The 24,306-nt window shown below is 39.0% G+C and overlaps 1 protein-coding gene across 12 annotated transcripts in view; it reads right to left on the reverse strand.

Moving 5' to 3' along the window:
- ENAH (ENAH actin regulator) overlaps positions 1-24,306 on the reverse strand; it is a 110,999-nt gene that overhangs the window by 16,786 nt on the left and 69,907 nt on the right. For 7 of the 12 annotated variants that reach the window (XM_068676101.1, XM_068676102.1, XM_068676104.1 and 4 more), the window contains 7 exons: positions 13,446-13,530; positions 6,671-6,990; positions 4,706-5,503; positions 2,592-2,896; positions 2,183-2,316; positions 1,731-1,785; positions 1,373-1,421 (listed from right to left, as the gene is read on the reverse strand). In XM_068676101.1, coding sequence (XP_068532202.1) covers positions 1,373-1,421; positions 1,731-1,785; positions 2,183-2,316; positions 2,592-2,896; positions 4,706-5,503; positions 6,671-6,990; positions 13,446-13,530 — 1,746 coding nt within the window. Of the gene's footprint in view, positions 1-1,372; positions 1,422-1,730; positions 1,786-2,182; positions 2,317-2,591; positions 2,897-4,705; positions 5,504-6,670; positions 6,991-9,635; positions 9,775-13,445; positions 13,531-24,306 lie in introns of those variants that run through there. The other 5 variants (XM_068676109.1, XM_068676110.1, XM_068676112.1 and 2 more) reach the window with 3 other exon arrangements.

Below are 24,306 nucleotides of genomic sequence, written 5' to 3' on the forward strand. Positions count from 1 at the left end.
GCCAAATATTCCTCTTAAACATTTTAAAGACATGCTCCAATGATGATGCACAGCGTTATCAAAACATTTTACATCATCAAGAAATGAAGTGGAATCTCTCTTCTAAGGAAAGACTCATCTCCAGGTGCATTTGACATTTAAGTTTTAAGAAGCGTCTCATCACAGCCACCGAAGAAACTACTTTACTTCCTTCCACTGTTCTTGATTTCCCTCTTTTTGTCCTATATTAATAAGAGAAGCATCCCAAAAAGCAGACATTTACCCAACGCTCACATCATCTCCATGTTAACAGAACAAAGCAAACTCTGAAGAAAAAAAGGGTGGAAAATGATAAGATTTATTGCCTTGCAATCCAATTTCTTTAAATGACCTGATGTATCTCAATGGTAACAGCTTTTCCATTATTTCCATTAAGACACACCTAGCTCCCTGTCTCTTTTTATCCCACAGCTAGTGTTTACCCAGAACTTGATCACCCTACAGCAATGTCTTTCAACAGTAAGGCCTGCAAAACTTCAAGTGGCTGAATCATTTAGTGAAGAAACACATATGGGAAAGCAGTCAGAGAAAGCTAAAACATACTGAACATTGGTGTGTTCAGTACCCAGCCATTTTCCTTTTTCCCCTCTGCTTCCGGAGGGGAAGCAGCATCTCTTGGGATGACAAACTGCACATTGTCCCTGCTATGCACAGGGTATAAGAGGGGGCCTAGGAAGCCAACATGCAGGAAGATACTACTCAAGTACAAGAAAAAAACAGTCTCAAGTGTCAGCCAGATTTTGTAATACAAGTATTTACAGTATGAATACACATGCATGCTGATAATACATGCTGACCAACTACAGAACTGGTGATACAAAAGCTTTCCTTACTGACTGCAGCAGAAGTGCATACTGCACAGCTCCTAACTCCACCACAGTCATACATCAGCAGAGGAATTAATGCTTAAAGAATTTCTGCACTGTGCACTCCTATTGATTTAGGAGAGACACAAGCGAATCCTTCCTGAGCTAAGTGGTAACTGTTTACATCTGACCGACAGTTTTCTATGTCTGACTTGAGGGAAACAATCTACCGCACCAGCTCATGTCCTGTAATGACAAAGACAGCTTGCTTTCACATTCACTGCCTGCTGTTTCCATGCATCAGCCCCACAGGTTCGACACCAGAGGATACTGCATTTGGTATAGCGCTTCAATAGATGTTTTTATCTGCTGCCTTCTGAAACATCTCAGAACCAGAACCATTCTACAGTAAAATGTCAGGTTGTAATCAAGGGCTAAGAGACAGACTCCAAAATTTAACAAGCTTATTGAGATTCATCATTATATTTTAGCATTAGAGTCAGAGTTCACAAACCTATGCTACTTACCAGGTGTGCTTGTTGAAGAAGCCTTAGAAGTTGAAGACTCTGTTTCTTCCTGATTAACAGGGAAGAGAAAGGAAGGAAGAATAAAGGCAGGGGTGAGGGGCAGAGAGAAAAAACACACCTTTGACTCTTGTGAACTTAGTACATGAATCTCAACCATTCAAATATTTAATTCTATTTTTTTTAAACAGAGATTTAATAGCTCTGTTCGATTTTATGCAGAAAGTGAACAAACAGTAAAACCTTCTCAAAACAGAAGATATGTATATAAGTATGGTAAAGTATAAATAATTTCCATGACATCATTAGAATCTTTTTCAAGTATTGAGTAACTTGACATAGATAAGATTTCTCAACTCACGGTCTTGTCTTCTTTCTGGTCTTGTTCTGTTGATCCCTTTTCAGCAATTCTTCTCCTATAAGCAGAGACAAAAGTTACCAAGATCATTATGGCTTTAAGATGAAAGACTGCTCTTCACTGTAATTAAGGATACATAAAGCTTGTTATTTAGATAACTAAATATTAGTGTTAAAGTACTTTCAGAATGCTTTCAGGGCCAAAGCCCTCTTTTCCAAGTGATTTTGGGTTTCCTTACCCTTTTGAAGTTTATATTCCCTACCACTGCACAAAGACTTACAGAAAAGAAAAGTACTTCATTATACTCGAGTAAAAACGGCTATTCACAAAACGTTATCAACTTCACAGAGCAACCACATGAGCAAGCATATGTTTGTTTGATCCTTAGCCAGCTGAAAACAGACACCAAGAATCTTACCTCTAAGAGCAGCTACAGCACAGCAACAGCTACTTACCTCCTGGCCAGCAGGGCACTCATTTCTTCCATCAAGCCACTGCCTCCCAGGGGAAGTGGCCCATTTCCACGGCCACCGTCTGTTTTAGATGGAGCAGAGCCTCCTCCTCCACTCGAACTGGAGGAGTCTTCACCCTTTGCAATACACAAAAGTAACAGTGTACATGCAAACAACTATAGCGGACAATGAAATAAGCAAAGTTCACATAGTAGAAAGAAACAGCTGTATAAAGACTGCAGCACCACCTATAACTTTTTAAATAACGAATTACACCTGTCCAAGATGTATTTTACAGGGCTATTAATCTGAAACAAAGACTACAGCCAGTTCAGGAACACAGAATTTAGAAATAGAAATCAGAAAAAAAAAAAAAAAACAACAACAAAAAAAACATAACAGTTGCATTTACCCGTGACACCTTCCTAAGTTTGGCTCCAGCAAGTGCAGCTGCTAGTCCAGTTAGAGGGCGATTTTCTTCAGACATAAATCCGACGGAAAATCCAGAGGCAGGAAGGGGGGGAGCAGGAGGCGGGAGGGGAACAGCAGGTACTTGGCTAGGAAGAGGAGGTGGTGGCGGTGGTGGCGGAGGCCCTGAAGGTGGAAGTGGAGGTGGTGGTGGTGGGCCTGGAGGAGGTGGGGCTGCTGCCGAAGACTGAGCTGGGCCAGGGGGCAACGGGGGTGGGGGAGGAGGTGCAGGTGGTCCTTGGACAACACCTAGTATCAAAGAGAAAAAGAGACTATATTAAGGATTTTGAAAGGAAAGGTCTTATTTTCTCGAAACACAGGTTCATTTTCTCTGTGTATGAGAAGTTAATACTGGTAAGTATCCTTTTTGTATGCAAGAGAACACTCCAAGTTTCAGCAGGGGAGAACATCCTTATTAAATGCACTGGAAGTATTATATAGTACGCTGTAAGAGATCAGAATTTCAGAGCCATTTAAATACAATAACCCTCCAGTTAGGTTTTGTGCTGCAGCCAAGAACCTTCAGAAGGGAAGCAAGCAATGCTTTTAGAGTAATGTACAAGTATCAAACTGCAGAAGAAAAAAAATTACTTATCAAAATGGTGCTAAGTAAGAAGTACTCATTGTATCGATGAGCATTTAACACACCACCGAAGCATCTGCAACCTGGAAGTGTTTTAGTTCCAACACCGACTTCTAAGCCTGAATAAAAGTCTTTCCTCTAAAAAACATCCCAGGAATCAACTTTAATTATTAAACACAGACAGTAATTAGTGAGTTAGAAGACTGACATTTCAACCTGACGAGGACAAGCTCTTCCATTTATTTATGATTCCTTTAACCTTTTACAGTACAGATATGCAGTACAAAATTTGTTTTAAAGAAATAATATCCTGATGTTTAATGCAGCTGCCAAAGTGTTTATATTATGGGAACAATTTCAGGAATTACGATTAAGAGAACAGCCCCACGTATCAACTCTATTCCCTTGCTTGACTACAGAACTGACATAAGCTAGTGGAAGTCAGCAACCACCTTAAGCCATCTCTAAAGGCAGGAATTTCATTCGAGAGCCTCCCTGGTTTCCTATCATGCTAACCCTTGGGTAAGTTCAGAAGCATTTTAAACTCTCTAGTGATTACTCACCATCCAAATGCATGCTTTTATTCCATAAAAAAAAAAAAAAAAAACACAAGACCACTCACCCTATTTCTACTCAACCACAGAGTAGCTCACAATTTAATGCAACACATCTATAAATAGGATCTACTCTGCATGGCTTGTGTGATGAAGCTACATTCTGCTTATCCCCCTGGATCCCCTCTACCCAAACCCTTAGCTAAGCTACTGCAGTCTTATGTATGGAAGACCTAAATCTATTAAGTCACTATAAAACAGGATTCAGGTTAACAACGACATTTACATCCATTTAAAACACGTTTATATCACATTGGTAGAGTGCCCATTAAGTCTGTCATCTGCTTAAACTTTGTCTTTTTTTTATACTGAAACTTTTTAATCTATTCTGGTAGAACACCACAGAAAGACCAATCAATCACCTTAGGTGCGTGCGCATACAGCACACACCTCAATATGAACACTGTCCAGAAAGAAACACTGTAATTGTTATGCGCCACCTTCTAAATTTTAAGCTACATTGTGAGTATCAAAGTGGTTCAAATTATTCCTCACTTAAGGTCATATGTCTAAAGCCACATACACGTACTCCTGCTTCACCTGCCATTAGGAAACTAACGATGCTGCCTATTAATACAATGGTCCCAATAAACAAACAGTGCAAGATTTACCAAGCCAGTATTTGACAAGCTGTTCTCAACAGATGAGAGCTTAAGAAACCAGAATTTTATCTATGACAGACCACAGAACTCTGGCTCTTCTCCCTTACCAGTTTCCAGATGGTATTTCGTTGTGGTATTAAGATCACTGCAACTTTTGAAGCGTTTTGTTAATTCTTCGGAGCAGTTAAGGGCTTTGATACAAATTGTTTTTGACTGCATTACTGATTAGTGAATTAGTAGCAATAACAGAAAGCCTTACCCTGCTGGGTCGTAGGTTCAATCGGCTGAGAGGCTGCCTGCAAGACTGGCTCAGAAGCAGAGGAGTCTCCCAGCACAGAGTTTAGAGAGTTCTCAACAGAGGCAGGGGTAGCTGCAGAGGGAGAAGGGAGAACACTAGGCTTGGATGAGGGAGTCGAGGCATTAGGGGAGTTTGGAGAAGGAGAAGCTTGAGGTCCAGAGAGTGACAGAGGTGGAAAGGAAGGCAGTGGGGGGGGAGGAGGTGGCGGAGGTGGAGTTGGACCTGAGGTAGGCGAAGGAGCTGGATAAGTCACATTTTCAGAAAGCCCATTAGGAGCTGTGGGAGATGTAGGCATTTGGGTCACTGGATTAGAAGCTGACACTGGGAGGACGGGTCTTGGACCAGTAGCTTTGCCTGGTGGACTGCTTATCATTACCGGAGGTGATGGGGGAAGGGGAGCGAAACTGGGCGCAGACCAAGCAACAGGCTTTGTATTTGGAGGCAACGTCGCTGGGGCATTCACAGGAGAAGGGGGCCGAGAACTTTTGTTGAGTGGACGAGGAACCGTAGCATAATGGGGAAGAACAGGGTGGAAAGCTGAGCCTAAAGATGTAGCAAAACGTGATGCAGAGTGCCTTAGAGGCGGTGTAGGGGGAGTGGAAGTCGGTGGTGCAGAAGTCACTACAGCATACTCCGATGTGGACTCTGACATTGGTGCTGAGACTGCTTTTGCATATGATGGAGGAGGTGCTGAAGGAGGCTGGCAACTGGAGTATTCAGGAAGTGGAGTGCTATACGGGGAGTTGTCGAAAGATGGAGCTGGACAGAAGATGGAAAGCAGCAGCAAAGGCAGGATAAAAAAAGGAGAAAGAGAAAAAGGGAGCTAATGAAGCAACAAAACCAGCATTCAAACAAAATGTATAAATGTAGACTACAGTTAGTACCAGAGGATTAGGCACAAGTGAAAATACTGTTAGGAAAGTTTTATACATTATCAACAGCTGCTTAATTTTACCAACCATTTTTGTGCCAACATTTGAATTTACAAATATGTTCTAGGATAAGTTTTCTCAAATCCCATCTGTGAGATGGTTAGATACAGGGTTGATTAATCAGTCTTATCAGCTTTTATCTTCTTGTTTTGTTGCAAATTGCAAGCAAGTGTAGTGATCTTAACATTTGGTACAGATTTTATTAGAAGAATTGTTAACGCAGGCAGCATGTAAATATTATCTCTCTTCCCTAGAGTAAGCTCCATCACAAACTTCACAGTAGTTGGAATGAATCTACAAATAAAATCCTTTTCTACAGTGACTAGTTTGTTACACAGCATACTCTGACTTTTACCACAAGATGACTTCTTATTTAAATTGAGTTTGTTACTAAAGGACAAAGTGCTTGATTAACGTTCCATTACATTATCTAAGGGAAAGAGCTTCTAATTATCACTGGACACACTTCTAAAGGCAGTGTATTATCTTATCTACAAATTCATATAATACTTTTCACTGTAGTTTACTATGATCATAAGTGAAGCAAAAGTTCATACTGAAAGGCATTTCTCACACTATGACTTCACCTTAGATACATACCCTCTATGTAAACATATTCAAACTAGTTTTGTCAAATTATCTGATGAGAATACATTTAATAGAGCATACAGCAACAAAATATTTAGAAATTTTAACTCATCATACATTAACCAATGCTGGAGGTGCCCAATATGATTCAAGTTCTTCATGCAATCAGGAAGTAAAGCAATGGAGCAAACGTATTTTTACATGTTTTATTTCAGGGTTAGTGGAAAATTATGACAGGAAAGTAATCTTGGACTTCTTGCCATAAGAAAGAAAGAAATTCCACCAAACAAGTTATATACTGACTGCTCTTGCACAGCTATACTCCCTGCCCTTGTTTGTCGCCTCCCACACCATCACCCAAACACAGAGTATGGTACTTGAACACACTCGGTTTTGAAATTCTTACCAGCATTTGAAATTCTTCTCTCTCTTTCCCATTCCAATTGTTCCCTTTCCAACTGCTCTTGCCGTTCTCTTTCTTGCCTTTCCCGTTCAAGTCGTTCAAGTCTTTCTCGATCCTGCCTCTCCTTTTCCTGTCTCTCCCTTTCTAGGCGCTCTTGCCGTTCCCTTTCTTGCCGTTCTCGCTCCAGTTGTTCCTGTTCTAGGCGCTCTCTTTCAAGTCTCTCCCTTTCTAGCCTTTCTCTCTCCAGTCTCTCCCGTTCCATTCGTTCACGATCCAGCCTTTCTCGTTCCAGCTCTTTCTGCCTTTGTTGCTCTTGCAACTGCCTACAATCATGGAAAAAAAAAGAAAAGACTAAGCTGCAAAGTTAAAACCAAGAATATCAAATAACTGTTAGAGGACAAAAAGATAAAACAATGAACAGTCTTTGCAACTGTAAGAACAAAAACACGGCATTTGTGCCTACATACAATTCTAAACCATACACTTTATTTTTTGGAGCTGGATAACAGGTGTATTATATTTACAGTAAAAAGACTCATATACCCAGTTTCACAATATTAAATTGGTTAGGAGGAAAGACAGCTTTCAAGAGGTAGGAATAGAAAGCTATTGCTGATAATTTGCTCATTGATGCAATCTTGTGAGTTTGGGATATGGAGTTACATTTGTTCTTTGCATGGTATTTTATACTTGAAGCAGTGAATAAAAGAAGAGTGAAACGGCAATATCATAAATCCCCATCAAAAAACACACATTAGATCTTTCACATAAACTAGTCGGCTAGTATTTATCCAAATTTTACAGGAGCAAAGTGCATACTTTATACATGTACATACTCTACACACACTGAAGTCTCATTAAAACGGGAGTTGAAAAAATTGAAGAAAAACTTCAGGGGAAAACTAGACTGATCATAAAAAAAAAATAGGGTGCTGCGGACAGGGAAACCCTGCTGGGAGCTGGCAGGGTTTCCAGCCCTTAGCAGTCATTGTGAAGGAAAGCAGAGCGGGGGAAGATGTGGAGAGGAAGAAATCAAGTAAATAACCACGCAAATGAAACAGAATTTCCTAGGGTCAAGAAGTTGGGTGTTTGTTGTTATTGTTGTTCTTTAAGCATTTGTTGCCACTAGGTTGACTGGAAGAAAGGAATTTCCCACAAAAAAATATCAGGAAAAGCTATACACAACCCTATTTTTTTTTTTTTCTTTTTTTATATATATTTTCTCTATTTGTGTTTTAACAGTCAGAAAAGACGCATGATTCTAGCCAGCTAAAACACAGCTTTTTGATTCTCAAAGCTTTTTTAATCTGTTGGGAGAGCTCACTACTAAAGATTGTACAATCAGAATAGAAGTTTCAGGAAAGGGAACCACAATAACTAAAAATATGGAAAAACACAGACCATTTTCTAATCTCAATTTCATGTTTTGCACTATAAAAAGAACTGAACAAGATTTTGCAGAAAGATTTCAGAGACATTTTAATGTAATTGACAGAATCATCCTTACAACAACACACATATTCAATTGCAGTGATTAAGGCAGTAATTTTGCCAATGTAGTTAAAAGACTGCCTAATGCAAGAGATCTCTCCTCAGTCTGCAAAACAAGTCGATGTTGTCTAACATCTATAGCTGTTCAGTACTGTAACCAGCCTACACCCGTTACCTCCACATAAAATCAGTAAAATCTTTGAAAGCTGAACTTTACAGAACTAAGGAAAACTTTGCTGTGAACAGGAAGAAACTGAATTAAAAAAATTAGACAGGCACTAAAAATAGTCATTACGCCAGAACTTTGTTTTCCAGAAACTCCGAGGGCAAGAAAAATCAAGTCTTTAGGGTGCGATAAACAATGCTGATGGGTCTTTTTGTTTCAATCTCTTTTTCTCTCCCTTCCTGCTATGCAATGCATAGGTAAGAAAGATCCAAATAGCCTCAGGCTGTCCCATGAAACCACCTCAACAAGCTCTACTTGAAAACTAAACTATAACTTTGGATGGCTGGAAAGCCTTAGCTTATGCATTAAAAAAACAAAAACAAAACAAAAAAAAACACCCAACAAACAAACAAACAAAAAAAAACACCCAATTTTAAGTCCACCTAGATCATGTCTCTGGAATGCAAACTTCACATAGACTTTGTAATAGCAGTATTCTACTGATTATTTATAACCTAAACCAAAAGCTAACTACTATATCTTATTCACATGTCTATCTCAGCTTATAATCATTTAGTCATAATCTAATCAATTTGTATGCCTTTAAAGAAACACTACTTCCTCAAAATAAACTGTTAGATAGATGAAACGACTTAAAAGCAAAGAGAATTGGAAGTAGTACATCTGGCTACTAACTAGGGAAAGGTCATGTGTTATACCAAAAACAGTAGAAGCCAGGCTATCAGGGACAAAACGTGATGGGCATAAAAACTCTTTCCCTTATAACTACATTAGTACTAATGTAACTACATTACTATTAATTGTAGGATGCACTTTTTTCCTTTCAGTATTTCCAAGTGTTTTTAAAAATCAGGAATCAGAAATCACACGTTTTTTAAAAACTCGCACATTATACGTGAAATAAATACTAATTTTCCCCCAAAATATAAATTTGTATCCACTTAAAAGGATTAAGATTAGCAAAACCTCAGCAAAAATACTTTTAAATTATCAAAAGGAATAATGGAACACATTTTACAAAGGATAAAAAAAAAAAACACATTAACCTTGTCAGTATCCAAACTTCTACTAACCACTGCTAATAAGCCTCCCAAAAGATGTTACGAAAACAAAGCCATATCAATACTACTTTCTAGTAGTCACGCACCAAGTTCTCTTTGTTTAATAGTACTGCACCAATCTATGATATAATCTAAAACTGTAAGCAAACAGCAAGTATTTAATAATGACAGAAAATACAAGTATTCTGGTACTGAGTTTTGAGAACCTCTAACATTTTTGATTACTTACGACAGAAATCGGTCAACTTTTGGTCCATTACGTCCCTGAAAGACAACAGGTGGCTTGTATACCTTCATTACTCCTTCTAATCTATACACTTATGCTTTCTGCTGTTCTTGGACTCTTTATTTATGAAGCAGTGATGACTTTGAAGTTATTTATAAATATTAACTCAATAAATTCCTCAGTATCATATTAGATACCAACTCTCTGACTCATATTCCTGACAATATATTTACCACGGCTGGAAGAGAAGGTAAATTTATATTCATGACTAGCACAGAGGCATGCTATGAACTAATAATATATTTTAAAATGCTAAGTAACTCTGAAGTTATTAACAAATACCTATGTGAAGTGAAGTAGCTCTCTTCCTAATAACCAGTAGAATTTTTATACATTGCCTAACACTGACATAATGAAAAATATCTCCTATGAAAATAGAAAGACTTTACTTTTGAGGATCCAAAATCAAAGCTGAAGTGTTTTAAAGTTTAATATTGATGTATTTAAATCAGAGCAAGTTAAGGGAAGTTAACAGTTATCTTCAAATACTCCCATAGTTATTTTTATAGGGAAAGCACACAGCCTGCATTAAGGTTTTTAAAAAGAAAGTAATGAATTTATCAATTCACCAAATTAAATGATTTCATCGACCACCCATTCTGTAATCCTGGCCTCATAAAAACCTCAGTGTTTTACGTTGCATATCTGCAATATCTAATGGCTTTATAAACTGTTATTCAATGCACAGTAAATTATGCAAACATTTATGTGCAGCAAAATGAAGTAAAAGCACTACTTTAGCCCTTTTATTCAAAACATAAAGCATCTAAATGCTTTCTAAAATGGAAAAAACGTTGAATAAAAAGAGACGCTTTTGTTGATAATGATCAAAATAATTCTTCTATTCACTGTTTCCACAAGATTGTTGAACAATGGTTACAAAAGCATCAGGTCACTTGAAGATCTCTTTAATATGCCATTCTTCACTGGGCACTCCTTTGGCAAAATGTTTGTGAGGAAACATTAGTGCCTGCAAAAGCCCTGAAGCTGCAAGCCCTGTAAATCTGAAATTAGCCCTACTTCAAGCAAAAGGTTGGAGTAGATGACCTCCACAGGATCCCATTACCAACTTGACATCTAAGCAGATTTTTGTTTGTGGACTTAGAATCACTGAAAACATATTTTCATAAACTCCTTTACAGTGGAGTTGGTCAAACAGTACTGAATTTGGGTATACTTAATGGGAGGGATATGAGACCACAGCATTTAAGACAGCTATTAGTAAGCCACATCTTAAACAGAAACCCTCACACCAACAGACACACATTTCACAAGCAATAGACTCCACATAGCCTACATTTCTCTTGAAATCACAACTCCATGCTCCTTTTTACACAATAACATTTATTCATTCCCTTCTCCTGCACTACCTCGTCTTACTACTTCCTACAGAACTTAATTCTGCCCACACCATCTTTACTGAGACTGGAAATGTCACCTACAGATCTGCTAAAAGTAAGGCATACATAAACCTCTTTATTTCCAACTATTTACTACTCTCTACGCTTTGGTAGTAAGGCTATTGCTATTACAGTCTGGAAGCTTAGAGCTTATGCACTAAGTGTCTTTAAGTTCTAGAGTGCACAAGCTCTAAGCTAGAGCTGAACTGTATTATAACTACATGCTTACTGTAATACATGGAGACTGAAGAGTCATTCGTGAAATGGTTAAACAAAATCGTATGTTTGTCTTCGACTTGATGACAACAATTTTTTCCACAATGTGGCTATCAACATGAGTAAATACTGGAATGCCAGTTCCCTATCCTTTTTCTTGAGAAAAATAAAAAATACAAATCAAAAACAGGACCAGACTTCAAAGAGGACATTATATTAGATGAAAACAAGTACAGCACACTGATCAAATGAGAAGTGAAGCCATAAGGATGTATCTAATAATACAGCCTTCTTGCATAAAGTTTCAAGAGACTTTTGGGGCTCTTAACATTGGGCAGCTTTTCTTTCTGGAGACATCCATCTACAATGCTTCTGTAAGAGTACTTCAGCATTATAAATTTCAATTAATACAGCTTTCTAAAGGAACAGAAGAAGAGGAATTTAAAAAAAAAATTACTGTGGAACAGAAAAAGCTCATCAAAACAACATTTTAAAATCTGTCAATCTGTCAAAAATTAAAGTGACATAAAAAGAGACCTTTATCAAGACAGCAGGTTTAGAAGTAAACACATTAAACACAGATTTGTAATGGGCTTCTTGATATTCATTTTTGAACAAGGTAAATTTCAGATAGTGATCCCTGCTCACATTAAAAGAGTGTTGTATATTCTAGGAAGAAGACAAGCATGACCAATTTTTATGTCAATACTTTGTTACACGTGTGTAGCTAATTAATCAAATATATAATATGAATCATTTCCAAATTAGGAATCTGTTTCTGCTCACCTCTACATAAAGAAGCAAAATTAAAAATATTAAATAGAAATATCTTCAGTGCCATTGCCAGTTAGATCCAGCATGCTAATTTATTTTTTCAGTTACCACTGAAAACCATTATGTGTATTTGCAGTGTCAAACTGGGTGACTTCCTATTTATTCAAGGACCCTGTTCCCTGCATCTGTACTGCACATGACCTAAACTGCTCCCAGCATCCCTTCTGGAAGGGAACAGCTAATCTCCTGGGAGTATCTCGATGGTAAAATAATTCAGGATTGCTTCATAGGCAGCATGGTTAAGGCAGACCAAGGCCTGTTTTTCAGTCAACCCAGCCTCATACCACCAACCTAGAGGACTTTGCCTTTTCACATACCCTAGTCCCAGACACTTCACATACTGCACTAACCCATATTGCAATGCAATAAAAATTATAGAATATCCTGAGTTGGAAAGGACACATAAAGATCATCAAGTCCAACTCCTGAGGGAAAAAAAAAAAAAGGAAAAAAGGACTATGGCAGCTAGGAAGTTTTTTCCCAGAACTCGGCCACATGATTGATACATACTAATTATTAAAATGAACTGTGGAAAAAAATAAACATGTTAAAAATGCTACAGGGGACAGGATCCAGTGGCCTCTAGTTGAACAGACAACAGCTACATTATGGGGAGTGCCAACTGGCCAGAGGAACAGTCTTCTCCCTGAGGGCAGCACAGCTATAACCAATATTGCTATAGTCAAAAATTAAACTACAAAAGGTTCTGTAAGTTTATACACCGGAAGCAGAAAATAAAGATTGTGGGGTGTTTCTTTTTTGTTTGTTTGTTTCTTTTTTTGGGTAATGAACTAAGATAGAAGAAAGTGGAACAAGCTATCCCACACAATATTTTGATTTAGAGCATCCACATCCAATAAGAAAAATTGACGTTCCACTAGATGACTTATTTTCTGTTTTCAAAGGTTAAAAGTTCCTTCCTTGCTTACTGATTTCTTCTTTATAAACATGTCTCAAAAACTGAAGTTCTAACAGTCGCTGGAAAAGTAATTAGTCTGGCTGAAAATGACAGCAGTGAAGTCTTCCATTTCCAATTTGAATTTCAATTCTTTCATGACAAGCCAGTAAAAGCAATCCTTGCAATCTGAGGATGGGTGGAGATTAAGAAGAAGGAACGAAGCTACAAAGTTTTTACACAGTAAAGCTGCATTACTGAAAATTGCAACCATATAAACGCTGCCCTAATGCAACAATTTTAAGTAATTTTTTAGTAATTTTAAGTCCTTGACTTTTACTTTCTCATCATCAGTGATGAGTTACTGAATTCTTTAATAGAACAATTTGTTCTCTCACAGTACCATACCTTCTCTGGATGTCCAATTCTTCTTGTGATGGACCATTCTGTACTTGAGAGGGAAGCTGTGAATTCTGTCGAGGCAACGTAGGACCTAGAAGTGAAGACAGATCATTCATTATTTGGATTTCTTCTTTGGAGGGGGGTGGGAGAGCGAGGGGGTGAGCACAAAAAATCAAGGATAAAGGACAGCCATCACATGACGTAGAATCTGTCTGCTTCTGCTTCTTAAGCCAAACAAGCTCAACAACATAATACAGCAAATAAAAGCTGCAACAAATGTTACCTGACATATCTGCAGAATGGCTTTATTTCACATGGATGGAAGTTTCACAGAAATGCAAAATAAATTTTATATATATGTGATAGCACTTAACAAAAGCTTTGAAAAGCACTCCAAGTCTGTTTCTTAAAACAATGGACAAATATTCTTGGAGGAACAGAAAAGGCTCAAAAAATTAAAAGCACTCACCTAAATAGAACACTGGAAATTAAAAAGAAAAAAGAAAGAACAAGGAGAAAAAACATCAGAACTTTATCATGAAATTGAGAGAAGGAAATTAAGTATGTTTCTGTAAATCACACCAAAATTTACTCAAGATTTTAGCTTGTCAACTTGGATAGAAGCACTTCGTTTTTGCACAGGCAAGTATTGCATCCAAAGGAACAGAGGCATGCAGCAAATGTACAAACTGTGCATTCTGATAAATGCAAGAAACGTAAAAGAGAAAGACGACATTCCTCTGTGACTTTTTGCTGATGATCAAGTCTGTGTTATAAGGTTTTCAAATTGTGTATTAGATCTGTGCTTTATAGGCAAAGATGTTTGTATTCCTCATGAATCTCTATACAGCATGAAACCAATTAAGAAGTATTAACAGAAGTGAAGGATAGAGAAATTTTGAATTGTGTACAGTACACAGTGAATTTGTCTGTAAAAATGGTCAGTGAAGCAGGAAATTATTTCAATGATAACTACACTTAAGATTATGGAGTTCTGAATCAAGAATTAAGAACAATCAACATTTATCCAGTTCTGAGGAGGTCTCAAAACGAAACAAACTTCTTCCAAAGATTCCATCAAACTAGTTAGAGTAGGGAAATTGTAATGAGATCTCATCCATCTCATTATGTCAAGACACTGAAGTTGTTTGCCATCTGAACTCGTGAAAGTCACCCAAAACACAAAGAGACCATGTGTGATATATCGAGACCTCAAGAACAGTTGATCTGCATCAGATTCAGCAAGCAAGTGCCCTCTTTGAAGGTTACACGAAAAGATTCACGTACTTAAAACAGCACAGTATTGCCTTCACTGTGGTCATAAAGAAAACAAATCCTGAAAATGATAAAGTTGTTTACAATCTACTCTATAGTTAATACATAATGCAAACTTACTTATAAAAGACAGAAGCAGAAAGCATTACAGAGGTTGTCTTTCTTAGTTCTTCTTTTTAGCAATCGTTAGGTCCTCATGTTTAAGTGTATGATGATGCAATGGATGTACTATTTTGCTTGGAGTATATCTCCAAGAGCTATCCACAGATGTGAATTTATATTATTCTTAATGCAAAGCATCTAACTGCAATGATAATTAATAGTAAAGTTATCAATAAAATAGAAACATGTCATACTGCTCACCTGGAAAACTTTTTGACTTTAAAACTTCTGACATTATAAGTCCCTCCTCTCTCATCTCCTCTTTGTGACAGGTGTTAGGCTTTTATGCCTATTAAGCTATGACTGCAGCTCCCAAGCAGCCAGAGAAGCAGCCCATATGTTTGCATGCTGCAGCCTTTCACAGACTTTGGGAATTAGACACAACCCAGTGGCAGCTGTGTAAAGATGCTAGATACCATTACTGCTTGCTACATCTAATATATTTCCTTCCCTAAGATCTGTCATTTCTCAGTACAAGTCACAATAATCTAAGCATTAAAAATAAACAAGCAAAAACCGAAAATACAAAAAACATCTTTTGATCATACTGTTATCCCTAGGTTCACGTCCAGTACACCTAGCCAATAAGCAGCTGCAACAGACATGAAGGTCTTTTAATTCATTCTGTACAACCAGGTGCTTAGCAAGCTTCTGCAAAGCACACGTCTGACTTAGGTACTGTTATTTATGCACAGTCAACTTGTGAAACAATCTTCCCTGCTATTTCTGATTGTTTTTTCTAGTTTGCCCAGCTTACCTCCTACTGAGCATGTGGTACAGATGTCCAGCAGGGGGGGCACCTCAACCAATTCCCCTATTTTCATACCCTTTCATCTAATGACCCTTAACAAGCAAAAGGTTACTATGAGTCACTCTGAAACGTTCCTTCAGCCACTTCCTTATTGTTGTTTTCATCCTTATCTCCTTTGGTTTTGTTAGCTCAAGGCTATAGCTCAGGCCTACAACACTACAGCCACTTACCAGTTGGAACTATTTGGTACTGAAATGCAGAAGAAACGAAAACCTGGAACCTCCACCCGCTTAGTCTCCTGTATTTAACTGGTCTCGAACAGAGTATTATTAGATATTCACACCATGCTGCAGCGGCTGACTTCATACTGTCACTCTGCAGACCTTCTGCTGGTGCCCCCTCCTCATTCCTTCTTGTGCTGTCACCCTCAGAAACAAATCATCTATTTGTGCTCAGTGTTCATCCACTGCTTATGGAAGACTGAAATGGGACAGAAGGGAAATGAAGTGGCAGAGACCAGTTGTTGTAATTTGGCTTTGTTATTCTACAAGCAGAATTTCATAGTAAAATCTGTTCTCACAACCTCCAGCTTTTCACTCTCAGTCAAAAAGTCGCCATTTGCCTTGCAGAACGTGACTTGGGAAGCTGACCTACTCCAGTAAGCTCCGGTGCTTTTTATAATCTATACATGCAAGAAAGTTGAAGGCAATCACCTGCAAAGCAGCTGACACAGTTGGTTTTATTACTTATATATACTTTTTACCAGGAAAAAATGCAACCTTAGTAGACCAAAGGCTTTCAAGAAAGAAATGGTGAGCTACCAAGCCATTAGGAATGCTCACCAAGGAAATCCCCTCTGAATCCCCTACTGAAGTAGCCACCATGCTGATGGACACTGGCAAGTTAAAGGTATGTACCCAGGGGGAAAGGTATCTTTTACACTATAAAATTAATTTACTCCAAGAAGTCATGACCGCCACTTCCTTGCTAAAACAGCACTGTCCAGACAGGGGGACAGATGCTATAAACAAACAAGCAGGAGCCAGGTGATAAAAAGCTTTCTTTAATGTTTTTGAACGCTTCAGGATACATCAGCAATATCAAGCACCCAGAGAAATATTCACAGATCCTGCCTGGACAAGAAGTCTGTTCCATCTACAGAATCGCTTTCTCTTCAAAGACCAGTACAAGCCAAGTAGAAAAGGCTGAATCATTGACTCATTTCAAGTTTTAAGGAAAATCTAACATCTTTCTTTTTCTAAAGAAACTACAGATAGTGCAGTCTGTGGTGTACTTTGACAGGGATATCATTTCATATACTAATTTGTTCAGCAGTAGTTCAGTTTATAGGTTTTCTGCTTTTCAGCTTATTCTCACATTTGCATCACCCTTCCTCTACAACAGTTGGGGCACCTATCTAGTGAGAGATGGACTGAATATCCAATGCATTAAAAATTCCAGGGGGGAAAGCATGAAAAAATTGTTTTCCCCAGCTAAATCAGGACCTTATCTGGTTCTTCCCACAGCCATGGAGACAGCTATGCTGGCATAGCTCAAAGAATGACACCCAGCTGCTGGGGACTGCTTGAACCAAATTGAGCATCCCCTTTTTAAACCACAACCAGTGTTGTAGTTTACCAAGTTCCTTAACTTCCTTTTCACCTCAAATTGACTTCTTACCTCTATGTCCCTTCAAGAGCCGAATTTATTAATTCCAGTTGCACAACACTATGAAAGTATAGTTGGCAAATTGACAATAGAAACACGTTTTTCTCAGTGCCTTTCCAGGTTTTTTCCCCGGTGTTTGCGAATATATTGTCTACTTTGGAGTTTCACCTGAAACTCTCCACCCCGCTTCTTTTAAAATCACTTGTCTGATGTTAGCAGTGTTGACAAAGCACCAGAAGACATTGCATTCCTACCCTAAGAAAAAACAGGTTATTTACCGTTCAAGATAGGAACAATACATGTATTGCGGGTTATATACCTACAATGTGTATTTTCGTTTAGCTGGACAGACTTCCTTGGGAGGTGGCAATATAAGGATAGGCCAAGCCAACATGCACACACCTGCAATTACTGTACTGTTCATTTAAAGACAGTCTAAGAGTACAATCTTTTTTTTTTTTAATCTAGTATCTTCATAAAAACTTAGTCAACTGGATGACACGAGAATTTTAGTTTGAGGTGAAGATCTAATTTTTGCCTTAGAGAAACAATTATATAAACAACCCAGTAATTAAGAATTTCTACCAGTTCATTTCTCAGTGTATCAGTGCCAAAGCTAAGCAACATATCCGTCATATAGTCTGATAGTCAAAGCAAAGTACGAATGACTCTTCTAAGGACGAATGAAACGAAAGCAGACAGCAAGTTAATTTGTATAGACATATGCTATAAAGATAAGTATCGCGTAACAGTGAAAACCTTTTCAAAAGACGATAAAGGACAATTTGAGCACACCTACTAAGCAAAGAGCACACCCCAGGCAAAAGTTCAAAGCCAGAGTTAAAAGATGTATTTCTGTTGTGGAATATAAGAAGGTTTTTTTTTGTTTTGTTTTTAATAAACGAAGTGAAGTATTTTAATAAATGCTTGAAGATTTTTCTAAGTGAATGGAAAGCAGACTTTTTCAGAGACTGATACATGGAAGTAATAGGAAAAGTGATCATGGGAAAATGACCTCTTTCACTTCACTCTACTTCCTTCTCCTCCTATTCAGAGCCTGTCCTATTGCAGAGCATTACGGAACAGAATTTAGGGAAAGTTGTTAACTAGTGTTTAGCAAAGGTAAAGTGGCATCTAGACCTCTCATCTAGACCTGGCTTTGTATTATGGATTATAAGCAAGGCTACAATGGTCAAACACTAGGGCATTAATAAGCAACAAAACTGCTCTAGTACTTCTGTTCAAGCTAATTACTTTCCAATTAAGACTTCCCATTCCTTCAAATATCTGCCTCTTCATATGTGACTCCCATTTTATAAGTGCTTTCAGTTGAATTAATTGACTCATTTTGATTTATTTTAGCTAATGGTGATTATGTTGCTTTTCCTGTATAGAAATTAATGTTTTTCATTTCACTTCACAGGCACTTTTAGCTGCACAAGGTAGTAAGAAGGGGCCAAGGATAACAAAAACATTCAATAAAACGTATTTGAATTTGAGTACAGATAAGCTTTCTATTGAAGGGAGCAGAGCCTCTTATCAATGCCAGCAGAACCTTGGAAACAAGGCTGTTGGGTGTTACACTTGGCTTGGGAACAAGCTTGCTTGGTGGCCTCCAGCAAGCTTGTGGCTTCCCTCTCTGCTTCCCTCTTTTATGTAGGGGGAGACAGAGACAAAGCTTCTAGAATAGAGTGCTAAGGTCACTCCTACAAACTTAACAAAATTATTTTAAGGTATCAAAGGTTAAATTTATCAGCACCATCAGTAAGGTATTCATTACTTGTTTCCCCAGTTCAGTAAAAGTTTCTTTAAGTAACAATGTTATCAGTGATAACTGTCAATTTTTGATTAATACCAAAAAATTGAGCCTTTATAATCTACAGTTATATTCATGAATGTATGACAATGCCCTGATTACAAAAGATGTCAGATATAATATAGCTGCAACTTCTACTCGTAATATTTAAGACAAGAACATGAACCCTTCTTGACACTCCCTGATGTTTATTAAACAAAACTTCATTCATAAAACTACTATACTTCTATCTATGGCTGCCCTGCAGTTAAGACCAACTCAAATTTTAATGAAGTTCTTTTTGGTTGCCCACCCAAACTGTAACACGTTCACTTGATTCAACACTAGTCCTCAAGAATGACAAAAATCACCAAAAATACCACGACGGCAATACTTAAAGGTGAGCATAACCCTGAAAACTTGGGGAAAAAAAGAAGTATTTTGTCCAATAAACAGTTAAAACTTCTTTTAGATCAGTATTTTGGCCAATAAATCAGAATTATAGAAGCTAGTAACTACAAAAAAAAATATTTAATCAATCCCATACTTAAAATAAAAAGAAAAAATTACTATCAAAAATAGATCTCTTCTTCTGGTTCTGACAACCCAGGTAATAATAGCACATCACATTACAGCTGCTCTGACAAGCAGTGCTGACAGCCTGTTCCAGGAGGCTGCCAGAGTACAGGTACAGCATAATTACTTCACTACAAAATCCTTTTTCTCTTGAAACAAGCTGTAGCATGATGTGAAACAACAGTGTGGGAAACATTTTGAGCTCTTCTCCCCCTCTTCCTTACTCCTCCCTGTAATTTCTCATTTCAGCGCCTTCTATAGTCTCTACACATACTCCAATTAGGCAACTGCAGTTTTCATCCCGGTTTGCATTTTCCAAAGATACTAAATTATTCACTCTATAAGTAACTACCTTCCCCTATAAGGGGTGATTTAATGAACGATCTTCATTGTAAGAGAAAGGATCACAGATCAGTGTATTTTCGAAGCTGTGGATAAAGCATGCATCTTTTCTCCATAAAAGTTTGGTCATTAATAATTGAACAACTAAACTTCTATGGTTACTAAAGAATTTAAAGAAAAGTAACCTCAATTTTGTTTTTACTGTTAGACCAGCAAAATACAGAGACTGGGGTGGGGGAACTATATTTCTTTCTCTTCCTCCTGTGAATTAAAGCGTCTCCTAAGGCAATATTAGAACAGTTTCACTGAAAACATTCCTATCCTGGTCCTTCTATCTAGAATGCCCTAAAATCATGTAAAGTTGTAACAAAGATGAAATTAACTGTTAAATATTCATACAAAAAAAAAAAAACATAATGAATGTAAGATACATTGAGTTATATTAGAAAAAATCAAAATGGCCTTGTTGACAGTTACATCTTTCAAGCATCCTTTCTTCTTCTGCAAACAAACAACCCAAAGTACCACCTCAAATGTAAATTACACCTATCAATCTCATACTTGTTTTCTTTTTTTCTTAACAAGGTCTATTTGGGGCTGAAGACTGATGCCCCACAAAATAATACCTCTTCCCAATGAACTGGAAGGTACTTTCTGCATCAAATCTCAATATGATAAGTAACTGGAGAAGTCACTCATCACACTCCTTCAGCAACTGGAGAAAGGGAAACATCATTCACATTTTTAAAAATGGTAGAAAGGAGGACCCAGGGAACTACAGACTGGCGAGGCTCCCCTCTGTGCCTGGCAAGATCACCTAACAGATCCTCCTGGAAGCAATGTCAAGGCACATGCAGGACAAGGAGGTGATCTGAGACAGCCAGCATGGCTTCACCAAGGGCAAATCCTGCCTGACCAATCTGATGGCCTTCTGTGATGGAGCGACTGCATCAGTCGACAAGGGAAGACTGACTGATTTCTATAAGGCCTTTGACAGGGTCCTATATTACATCTTTATCTCTACAATTGTTAAGAGTTTGGAGGGTGGATAAAAAAAATTGGCTGGACGGCCATACTCAGAGAGTTGAGGTCATTGGCTCTATGTCCAGGTAGAGGCCAGTGACAAGCAGTATCCCTCAGGGGGTTCATCTTGGGACCAGTGCTGTTTAGTATCTTTAGAAACGACAAAGACAATAGGATTGAGTGCACCCTTAGCAAGTTTGCACGTGACACCAACCAGTGTGGTACAGCTGATACAACAGAAGGAAGGGATGCCATTCAAGAGGACCTGGACAAGCTTGAGAATTGGGCCCCCATGAACCTAACGAGGTTCAACAAGTCCAGGTGCAAAGTCCTTCATCTGGCTCAGGACAATTCCAGAGATGAGTACAGACTGGGAGAAGAACTCATTGAGATGAGGCCTGCAGAGAAGGACTTGGGGGTTCTGGTGGATGAAAAGCTTGATGTGAGCCAGCAGCGAGTGCTTGCCGCCCAGAAGGCCAACTGCGTCCTGGGCTGCATCACTAGAGGAGTGGGCAGCACAAGAAGGATGTGGAGCTGTTAGAGCAGGTCCAGAGGAGGATCACAAGGATGATCAGAGGGCTGGAGCACCCCTCCTATGAAGAAATGGTGAGAGCTGATGGTGCTCAACCTGAAGAAGAGAAGGCTCCTCAATGCATCCTTTCAATACTTAAAGGGTTTTTATAGAAAAGACAGAGAGCAACTTCTTTACACTGGCAGATTGCAATAGCATATAGGGAAATGGTTTTAAACTAAAAGAAGGAAGATGTAGATGAGATGTTAAGATGAAATTCTTCACTCAGAGGGTGGTGAGGCACTGGCACCGGTTGCCCAGAGAAGCTGTGGATGCCCCATGCCTGGAGGTGCTCAAGGCCAGGCTGGATGGGGCTTTGGGCAGCCTGGTGTGGTGGGAGGTGTCCCTGCCCATGGCAGGGGGTTGGAACTAGGTCCCTTCCAATGAAAGCTGCTCTATTATTCTGTGATACATCTTCCCATCTCCCAAAGCATAATTTACTTATTTGCCTTTATTCCTTCAAAGGAATAATCAATTTTCGCAGATATTGGAGAATTTTCTCACTCATGTCATTTCCTTTCATTGTGGCTCTTCTCTCATTCCAGAGTCACTTTGATAGCAACACTGAGCTCTATTTAATGCAGATATGAATTTTTTTGTAATGCGATGCAAAACTTATACAGAAACCAGTCATCTTTATTCAAGACATTTAAGACAATTCACTTAGTACCCGAACAAACAGCATGCAACCTTAAAGCCAGAAAACCTCTTTAAATAATCTCTTGAACTGCTGACACATTTGTCATTTGATTAAGGTGCAGTAAATTTGCAGTAATTGCCTCAGACAATTATTTAATGAAACGAAGTCTTTCAAAATTCTCCCGAGTTACTGAAGAAAGTTTGGTTCATTTTTTTTGTTTTGTTATGTTTCCCACAGCAATCTCCTCAAGAAACTGGCTGCTCATGGCTTGGACTGGCGTAAGCTTCATTGGGTTAAAAACTGGCTGGATAGCCGGGCCCAAAGAGTCATGGTGAATGGAGTCAAATCCAGCTGGAGGCCGATCACTAGTGGCATTCCCCAGGGCTCGGTGCTGGGGCTGGTCCTCTTTAACATCTTCATCAATGATCTGGACGAGGGCATTGAGTGCACCCTCAGTAAGTTTGCAGATGACACCAAGTTAGGTGCGTGTGTCGATCTGCTCGAGGGTAGGAAGGCTCTGCAGGAGGATCTGGATAGGCTGCACCGATGGGCTGAGGTCAACTGCATGAAGTTCAACAAGGCCAAGTGCCGGGTCCTCCACCTGGGGCGCAATAACCCCAAGCAGAGCTACAGGCTGGGAGATGAGTGGTTGGAGAGCTGCCAGGCAGAGAAGGACCTGGGAGTGATGGTGGACAGGTGGCTGAATATGAGCCAGCAGTGTGCTCAGGTGGCCAAGAAGGCCAACAGCATCCTGGCTTGCATAAGAAAGTGTGGCCAGCAGGGCTAGGGAGGTGATCGTCCCCCTGTACTCGGCTCTGGTGAGGCCGCACCTCGAGTACTGTGTTCAGTTTTGGGCCCCTCGCTACAAGAAGGACATCGAGGTGCTTGAGCGAGTCCAGAGAAGGGCGACGAAGCTGGTGAGGGGCCTGGAGAACAAGTCCTACAAGGAGCGGCTGAAGGAGCTGGGCTTGTTCAGCCTGGAGAAGAGGAGGCTCAGGGGCGACCTTATTGCTCTCTACAGGTACCTGAAAGGAGGCTGTAGAGAGGTGGGGGTTGGCCTGTTCTCCCACGTGCCTGGTGACAGGACGAGGGGGAATGGGCTTAAGTTGCGCCAGGGGAGTTTTAGGTTGGATATTAGGAAGAACTTCTTTACCGAAAGGGTTGTTAGACATTGGAACAGGCTGCCCAGGGAAGTGGTGGAGTCACCATCCCTGGAGGTCTTTTAAAAGATGTTTAGATGTAGAGCTGAGTGATATAGTTTAGTGGAGCACTGGTCAGTGTAGGTCAGAGGTTGGACTCGGTGATCTTGGAGGTCTCTTCCAACCTAGATGATTCTGTGATTTTGAGTACATTTCCTAAAAGGTGCGTGGTATGGATTTGTAGCTACCTTAATATTCCAGGCTAATACACACTCCTGCATATTGTCTTTCTTTTCTGGTGTGCAGGTAGCCTACAGTCTGCTCAACTAGCCAGAGGAATAGGGTCTGGTTGCATAGCTGCTAGTTAATACAACCATTCAAAGCAGAACTGAGTGGAAACCCACTGACTTTTGTATTTATTTAAATAACTGGAGTTCAAACTTAAAAGAAAATACAATGATCACATGTTCAGGTACTGTAGATCAGGGAGAAAAAACTAGATGTGCAGGATATTTCAAGCAATTCCACTGACAAGGCAGCCATCACTTTATAGTCCTTTGAGACATATGTACCATGTTGTTTTTTAATAAGAAAATTGCCAGTTGCAGTTATGGCTTTATTCTACTCTAACTTCAAACACTTTCACTCTGAATTCTAAACTCATTAGAATGACAAAAAGGCTGTCACTGTACTCTGTGCTACACGCACCACTTCTTTGCTTTTGCAGATCCACTAGAGGGAGAGAAACCCTCAATAAAATTTCAAAGAATGCCAGTAAAGACCATTGACATTTTTCAAATATATTCAGGAGAGGGAGACTATAGAGAGTGCGGTAACACCCAACTGCAGATATAAGAAATGCATTAACTTAGAGCAAGGAGTCCAATTAGTTTGTTTCTGAACTGCAAGCCATTCAGTATCATAT

Source organism: Anas acuta, chromosome 3 (assembly GCF_963932015.1).
Source record: "Anas acuta chromosome 3, bAnaAcu1.1, whole genome shotgun sequence".
In the NCBI taxonomy this organism is placed as follows: Eukaryota; Metazoa; Chordata; class Aves; order Anseriformes; family Anatidae; genus Anas; species Anas acuta.